This window comes from Orycteropus afer, unplaced genomic scaffold (assembly GCF_000298275.1).
Source record: "Orycteropus afer afer isolate SDZICR_OR568_19922 unplaced genomic scaffold, OryAfe1.0 scaffold00105, whole genome shotgun sequence".
Taxonomy (NCBI): domain Eukaryota; kingdom Metazoa; phylum Chordata; class Mammalia; order Tubulidentata; family Orycteropodidae; genus Orycteropus; species Orycteropus afer.
The window spans coordinates 8,475,899-8,484,631 of NW_006921692.1; the positions used below are offsets into that span (position 1 = coordinate 8,475,899).

Here is an 8,733-nt window from a genome sequence, read left to right on the forward strand (position 1 = left end):
CTCAGAAACCCAAGGAGGGGTCACTATGAGTCGGGTCCGACTCGACATAACAACAGCAACAAAAACAACAACAAATCCTTCTATAACTCTAACAGTTTTCTTTAATTGGCAAGTGTAAACATTGACATTTCTTTTTTTGCTAGTGCAAACAGATTCCCAGTCTGATTGCACCTGTTCATATAAAGTATGTCAGTATGATGATAAAGGCTTTTTTTTCTTAAGGTTACACAGATATTGCTCTACTAGTCTTAATAATTTTTTAAGATTAAAAAATGTTCAAATTATAAGACTAAGTGTTGCTGAAAAAACAAAAAAACCCAAACTCATGTCCATCAAGTCAATTCTGACTCATAGCTGACCCCCATTGGGTTTCCAAGACTATTAAACTTTTGGAAGTAACTGCCTCATCTTTCTTCCACAGACCAGCTGGTCAGTTAGAACCACCAACTTATTTCTGGTTAGCAGCCAAATGTCTTAACCACTATACCACCAGAGCTCCTTAAACTATTGTTAGTGAATCATTTTTAACTTTTCCAAAGTTGAATTTCTGATTTGAATCCATACTGTTAGAGCACAGTATCTTTTTGTGTTGTACTTGTAATTTTTTAGGAAGTTTACTCATTCTTCAATAAATCTACGAAGTGAGAATCATTCACTAAAAAATTTCTTACAGATCTTAAGCTTTAACTAAACTCTTCTTGGAACAGCTAATACACTTCAGTTTCAAATAGCAGAGTGGTGGTATCCTGATTGCAGTGCTTCAAATAAAACAGAAAACACATGGAGCAAAAGAAACTTGAATTTTATTAGTCTCCATTTAAATTTATATGTGAAATTTAAATGATATTATTTAAAGGACTACAGGCAAACTTTGCATATATTAGAGTACTGCTTATTTCCCAGAATGAAATCTTGATGTAAAACCTTTAAACCTTATCATGAAACCTCATCATGAATCATGAACTTAAATAGTATTTCCAGAGGACTATTTCTGTTTCAAAGTATTTGCTTACTGTTTTGAATATTTTATACTTTCGTTCTGGTACTTCTTTGCATGACCAGTAATTTTCTTCTAAGTATTTTTGTAGCATCTGTAGATTTATTAGTCCATACTGCAAATGTCATCTTCTGGGTCTGTATACAGTCTATCATTTGATTCACTAATTACTGATCATACTATCTGAATACCATTTATTATTATTTGAAAGTGTTATCTCTTATAATTCTTTTGCTTCTTGGTTCTAAAGAGTTGGCAGTTTCCATTAGACCGGTAAAACAAGCAACTCTACAACTTTGTGTGAAGCATTTTGGCTGTAGCTTTAGCTATTAATTGCATAACTGCTTAAAAAGCTTCCTAAATTTCACCTGCTACTAGGAAGACATCTATAAGGGGTCAGAGAGAAAACAAATTATTCCTCATTTGGAACTTACACTTCAAATCATTTTTGGCAAGAAGCAGATGTTTAGTGACAGAATGTGCTTGGCACCACTGATTTATTCAAAAGTTTTCATGCAAATAAAATATTTAAGCCAACGAAGAGAAGATTTACTGGTTTAGCGATCCAGTAATCTAAATCTGATAAATTTCTGATTAAATACCCTAATTAGTGGGTTGAATTTTTTTTTTTTTTTTTTAAATTAAGACTACTGTTTATCTTGTGAATCTAATCTTTCCAGCTTTAATCCTCAAATTGCCCATTATGGTGGGAAAACAGAAAACCTGTACATTAAAGCCAATTATAACATAACAATAGGAAAAAATAACCTGTATGAGCTATGATATTTGCCAGAATAGATTTAATGACAGTAAGAACAACCTTAATTTGTTGAAAGAAAAAGAATTTTTTTAAATGAAACTAAATTTTATACACAAACATAAAACATAATTTCAATGATGACTAACAGAAAACTGTGGACAAAGTAATATTCAGAGTAACTGAGTGATTTAATAAGAAAATAGGAGTAAATTACTGAAATATAACCACTATGCAGAGTTTTCTGTATGAAAGCATTATGCACTAATTCTTTTGTCCCAAAGAAATCAATTAGTGAATTAGAACTGTTTTCAGAGAACCATATAATTTCAAGTGTTATAATTTTTGAATGGTTGTAAAACACTTGTTTTAATATTTTTATTACAATAGCATTTTATAACTACTGATAGCTCAAACCCAAACCCACAGCCATTGAGTCAGTTCCAATTATAACGACCCTACAGAACAAGAGTAGAACTACCCCCATATGATTTCCAAGGATATGAATCTTTATGGAAGCAGACTGCTTCATTTTTTTCCCAAGAGCAGCTGGTGGGTTCATCAAATCACCAACAATCTTTTGGTTAACAGCCCAATGCTTTCACCACAGTGGCACCAGAGATCCTTCTGGTATCTGAAGGGATACCTATAACTAACACAAGGCACTGTATTTGGTATTAAATGCTGAGACTGTCTCTCCAATCTACTTTTTTTCACCTTCCCACAGAATATAAAAGCATTGCTATTTTGGTCAGAATACCAAGGACTGAGCACAGAAGGGCCTCACTCTATTAGGGTAGTCCCATTCCTTTGCTACTTCAGGTAACCCAAGACTAGACACTAGTTCAGAGTTGGGATAATAAATGCATTAAAGAATTATCAATGGCTATGGAAGGGAATACTCATTCCTCCTTACTCTGGTGTTTTTTGCCAACTGCTACCATGATAAATAATGGCTTGAGGATGACTCCAACATGGACGGAAGAAGGCAGAACAGAGAAAACTTACAAGAGAAAAGGAGCAAGACGCTTGTTATAGCCAAACATAATTACCACACTATTAAGAGAGGGGAAAAAAAAATCTTAAGAAATCCTGTTTTAAATTGTTGTCAGGTGTTGTCAATTGGTTTCAACTCATAGTGACCCATATACAACAGAATGAAATACAAACCAGTTCTGTGTTAGCCTCACAATTATAGCTAACGTTTGTGCCACTGCTGAAGCTGCTGTGTCACCCAATTTTAAAGGTTTTCCTCTTTTTTGCTGACCCTCTACTTTACCAAGCATCATTGCTTTTCCAAAGACTGGTCCTATCTGATAACATGACCAAACTACTTGAGAAGAAGTCTTGCTATCCTCGCTTCTAAAGAGCAATCCAGCTGTACTTCTTCCAAGACAGATTTGTTCATTCTTCTAGCAGTCCATAGTATATCAACATGCTTTGCCAACACTATAATTCAAAGGCATCAATTCTTTGTCAATATTTCTTATGCTGTCCATCTTTTGAACACATCCAAATCATAGTCTGGGCCAGGTGCACCTTAGTTCTCAAAGTGACATCTTTAAAGAGATCTTTTACAGCTGATTTAACCAATGTAATACATGGTTTATTTCCTGACTGTTGTTTCCATGGGTGTTGACTGTGGATCTAAAGAAAATGAAATTCTTGACAACTACAGTCTTTGCATACTTCATACATTGCTCATTCCAATTATCAATGGATGTATGCAGCTTGTTTTTTTTTCCCCCTTAGACATTTTGAGTCATGTCACAGTAAATGAAGGTCCCAAAAGCTTTACTCCATCCACATCATTAAAGTTGATTCTACTTTGAGGAGGCAGCTCTTCTCCAGTAGTATTCTGAGTGCCTTCCAACCAGAGGGGCTCATTTTCCAGCACTGTACCGAATAATGTTCCACCACTATTCATAAGGGTTCCACTGGCCAGTTTTTTAGAAGTTGATTGTCAGGTCCCTCTTCCTAGTCTATCTTAATCTAGATGTTCTGATGGACTCTGTCCACCATGGGTGACCCTGTTGATATCTGAAATACCAGTGGCATAGCTTCCGGCATCTGAGTAGCATACAAGCCACCACAGTACAACAAACTGACAGAAGAGTGATGAAAGAAATCCTGTTTTATCTAGATTTTATTGTTGGAATAGCTGCTTTTATGAGACATTATAATCCTGTTTTATCTAGATTTTATTGTTGGAATAGCTGCTTTTATGAGACATTAAGTGTTCCAGAAAAAAGAGGCTATCAGGGTTAAGTAAATTTACAAAATAGTTCATATTTAAAAGGAGCTCTGATGATGCAATGCTCAAAGGGCTCAGCTGCTAACTGAAAGGTCAGCAGATCAAACCCATCAGCCGCTCTGTGGGAGAAAGAATGGCAGTAAGCTCCCATAAAGATTTATAGCCTTGGAAACCCTATGGAGTTAATTCCACTCTGTCCCTTAGGGTCTTTACATAATTGAATCAGCTTAATGGCAATAGGTTTGTGTTTTCTGGTTTTTATATTGTATTTCCTCCTCAGAGAATCACAATATAAACACTACCTACAATTATACTGCTGTAAGAAAAAAGTGTGCTCAATTCAGCATTTCCCAAAAGATGTGACCATTTACTTTAACTGAATACCTATGAAAAACTCAAATAACACTATGTGATCTCCTAAGCACAGTTTGGAAAAAGAAATGACTAGTTTGTGTGCATTACAGATATTTTCTTGACATTTTCACAACTTAAAACAGTATAAAATCTAGATTTGCTTACTAGAAATGCCATCCGGCGGTGTAACAATACACTGTTTAAAACAACTGTTTCAATTACTTTGGGTTTTATTAATCAGAACAACAGGTAATAACATGGTTGTTGTTGTTCTTTTGTGCTGTCAAGTCAGACCCGACTCACAGTGACTCCTCTTTGGGTTTCCAAGGTGGTATCATTTTGGAAGTAGATTGCCCAACCTTTCTTCTGAGACTGGTGGGTTTGAACTATCAGCCTTCTGGTTAGCAGTCAAGTGCCTTAGGCACTATGCTACCAGAGCTCCCAATAACATGGTTGTTGTTGTTGTTATGTGCCATTGAGTCGGACCCCCAACTCATAGCGGCCCCTCCTTGGGTTTCCAAGGCAGTATCACTACGGAAGTAGATTGCCCCATCTTCCTTCCGAATAACATGGTAAGAATACCTAAAAAGATTCTGAGCTTGATTATTGATAATACTGATGGTTAAAAGAAAAGAAAGGCCATTAATCTTGAGCCTAGGTGTAATCAAGCTTGAACTAGGTATAATCAAGAGCTGGATTTGTCTAGTTATGTTTAGGGTTTAACTTATACATGTATATTTGCTTTAAAAAAAAAAAAAAAACCTTAAAATCAATATAAGGAAAAAAAGTTACTATAAATCGAAATACTTCCATCTTTCTTCCTTTTAAAATAATTATTTTTATGTTACAATTGTTTTTTATGTCACGTTTCTTAGGATCACTGCCTATAAAGTTAATGTAGGAACTGCATGAAACTAGAACTATGAGATACATGAAATCAAAATCAGGCGAAAGGTGACACGACCCAAAGTCACTCACTCAAAAGACTGATGGTGGGGCAGGCAGAAAATGATATAATACTTTAAGTCTTATTACAGTGTCACTCCAAGGATTTCTATATAATACAGTGGAGTAGAATTTTATGCATAGGTTAGTCTGAAATAAGAATACCAAAATTACCCTGGAAAGTAAAAGTGGCTATGCTATATTTTGAAATGATCTGAGCAAACTCATTATCATATTATCAAACAACACCCAAAGAGAAATAACAAACCAGTTTCGTACCTGCCAAAAAGACTATCATGAACAACATAGACAGAACATACACTGAGATCTATTAATCCTTTTGGTTTTGTAGCTCGTTTTTCACTTTCAAAATAAATAAGTTGGGCATCACTACCCTCTAAAATAAAATATAAATTTTTCCACCGTTTTCCTTTGCCTGTTAAAAAAAGAAAAAAAAAAAATCTAAACATTAAACTGTAAAATCATATTCATTAGAATCATAAAATTATCTTTGCTGAAAGTAAAAATTAAATGTATTTTAATTTTTATTCTAAAGTTTAAAGAATATATCAAACCTTATATAAAGGAAAACTGCCTTTCACTTATGTGAAAGAAAATGCCTTTTGTTACAGTTCTTGTTTTAATGAATTGTAAGAAAAATGATAAGGGTACCTTAACTATATACTCTGAGCTAGATTACATTATGATGAAATGTTTAAACATCTTGTTTTGAAGTACTGATTTGTGTGAAGAGAAAGGCAATATACCAAACCAAGTGACCCACACAGTAAAATTAAGAAAAAGGAAGACGCAGAAAGATACACAAGAGGTACAGACAACAAAGATAAACACTTTTATATATACAATACTGCACTGTAAGTAATAACAAACATCAACCTATAGGTAAACAGATGAGTAGACAGGCTGTATGATCAGGTATTTCTAGGCAAAAGGGAATATACCCATGAACATATATAAGGTTGGCAGATACTATTTCTACATACGTATTTGTATGTGCTGTAAGAATATCCACATAAATAGAAAGTGGGCAAAGTTATGGTAACTTCTTAGCTACAATCAACAACCCTGATGGAGCAAGTAGTTGGACATGTGGGCTCGGGACTATGGTCATGAGGGACATCAAGCTCAATTGGCATAACATACTATGCAAAAACAGTTCTACATCCTACTTTGGTTGAGTAGCGACTGAGGTGTTAAAAGCTTGCAAGCAGACATCTACATGAAACAATGGGTCTCCCTTCGTCCAGAGCAAAGAAGAAAAAAGAAAACCAAAGATGCATTTAAACAATCAGTCCAAGGGACAAGTGGTCTACTCAGCCTATGTGATGACCATGTGACCAGAAGAACTACATGGTGCCCATGTACCACTGTCAATGACTCAGGAAGGGATCAGTGCAGGAGATCCTAGATAGAGTGGGAGAACAATGTGCAACAAAACTCAAAATCATAGAAAAGGCCAGGTTTATTGGTCTGATAAAGCCTGATGAAATCCCTGAGACTACAGCCCCTAGTTATCCTTCAGGTCTGGAATTTAACTCTCCGCTACGGCTTCCAGCCAAACAACAGACAAGCATATAGGGTGAACATTTATTTACACCAGATAGATACACTCCTCAGAAAGATCATTCATGGGAGAACAGAAGGGCAGTATTTGCATAGGGATCTAGCTCAAGGAGCAGGGATGCACAAGAAAGAAGGACACAGGGAAGAGATAACTACAGGGAGGAAGTGGAAAGAGAGTTGTTACACCATGGGGACTGCAGTGAATGTCATGAAACAAAATATGTACGAACTATTGTATGGAAGGATTGCTGGTAGCATAGTGCCTAAGGCACTTGACTGCTCACCAGAAGGCTGGCGGTTCAAACCCACCAGCTACTCCTCGGAAGGAAGGTTGGGCAATCCTACTTCCGTAGTGATACTGCCTCGGAAACCCAAGGAGGGGTCGCTATCAACAACAACAATTGTATGGAAAATGAATTTGCTCTGTAAACTTTCACCCAAGTCACAATATAAATAAATCTTGTTTGGAAGTAATTTTCTAATCTCAAGAAAAAAATTCCTCCACTCACCATGACCCATTCACCACGTCTTAATGTCAAATGAGGTAAATTCATAAATTAAAACATAAGTACTATGAATGTGCCAGGGGTCATAAGGAGTTTTACCTCTAAAAATGTGCGGTGGGTGGGGGAAAACAATCAAGTATTTTGTACTGGAACTGACTGTTTTAAGTATGTAAGCTTGTTCCTAAAGCCTGATTGGAACTGCTGCCTTACTATATATAGTCTCTAGACTTTGAAAGATGCTTTGATAAAAGTTTTAAACAAGTGTCAATTACTAATAATTCACATCAAAACAACTTATTAAATACATATCACAAAATTTATGCTCAATATTTACAATGTCTCAATTAAATGTGTGAATTATAAAATACTAAAATTGAATCTTTAGTCATAAAGGTTAACTTACCTTTTTTTAGAAGATAACCTTTTTTAACAATATTTTTATAAAAAGCATCCTTTGTTTTACGACGGATTGTATTGTAGATTTCCTTGCCATCCACTGCATCATTAAGTACTTGTTCTTGATCCTGAATTTTTAAAAATATTTATTTCATGAATTCTTGATGGGAATAAAAATCCTACTAAACTGCCAATTAAAAAATAATTGATAGTAATTGTGTGACTCTCTAGACATAATAAGAAATGTATTTAATTCTAAAATCTAAACATGCAAATAAATATATTAAAAGATCCTCTGTTTTCCAAAGAAATTCTCAGAAAGGTTTCCTTACTATTTCCTGAAAACATGGACTACAAATAAATTATCTTCAAAAATACAGTTTTGTTGTTTACAGTAAATAATGTTTAGAAAACATGAATTTGTCTCACTGTAACCATTACACAAATTTATGTCTGCTAATACACACTTAACATCTGAGAGTAACACTAGGTGAATGCCAGCCATTTAGCTTCAGCCAGCTAAATGGACACACCTAGGAATATCCAACTGCATACTCCTCAAACATTTAACACACTTCCTCAGTTCACCAAGTGTGCTATATGCCACATCTAATTACATCTGGTATTATAAGTTTCCATCGGATTTCAGAAAATCCTTTATGCCATTTCACAATAATTTATAATCAGCAGCATTCTAATGGCCACTTTCACAAGTAAACATAAGACCATTTTCAAGATAAAATACCATTATTCACTGCACTAGTTATAAATTCTTAATCATTTAAAATACAAAAAACATACTATATTTTTATTGTTGTTGTTGTTGTTATGTGCCGTCGAGTCAGACCCGACTCATAGCGACCCCTCCTTGGGTTTCCGAGGCAGTATGACTACGGAAGTAGGATTGCCCAACCTTCCTTCCGAGGAGTGGCTGGTGGGT

General features: G+C 35.1%; 1 protein-coding gene across 1 annotated transcript in view; it reads right to left on the minus strand.

Moving 5' to 3' along the window:
* Window positions 1-8,733, minus strand: part of RASA1 (RAS p21 protein activator 1) — a 196,979-nt gene that overhangs the window by 34,859 nt on the left and 153,387 nt on the right. The window contains exons 10-11 of the mRNA XM_007943392.2: window positions 7,801-7,921; window positions 5,587-5,743 (exon numbers count right to left, since the gene is read on the minus strand). Of these exons, the coding sequence (XP_007941583.1) occupies window positions 5,587-5,743; window positions 7,801-7,921 (278 nt within the window). The remainder of the gene's footprint in view (window positions 1-5,586; window positions 5,744-7,800; window positions 7,922-8,733) is intronic.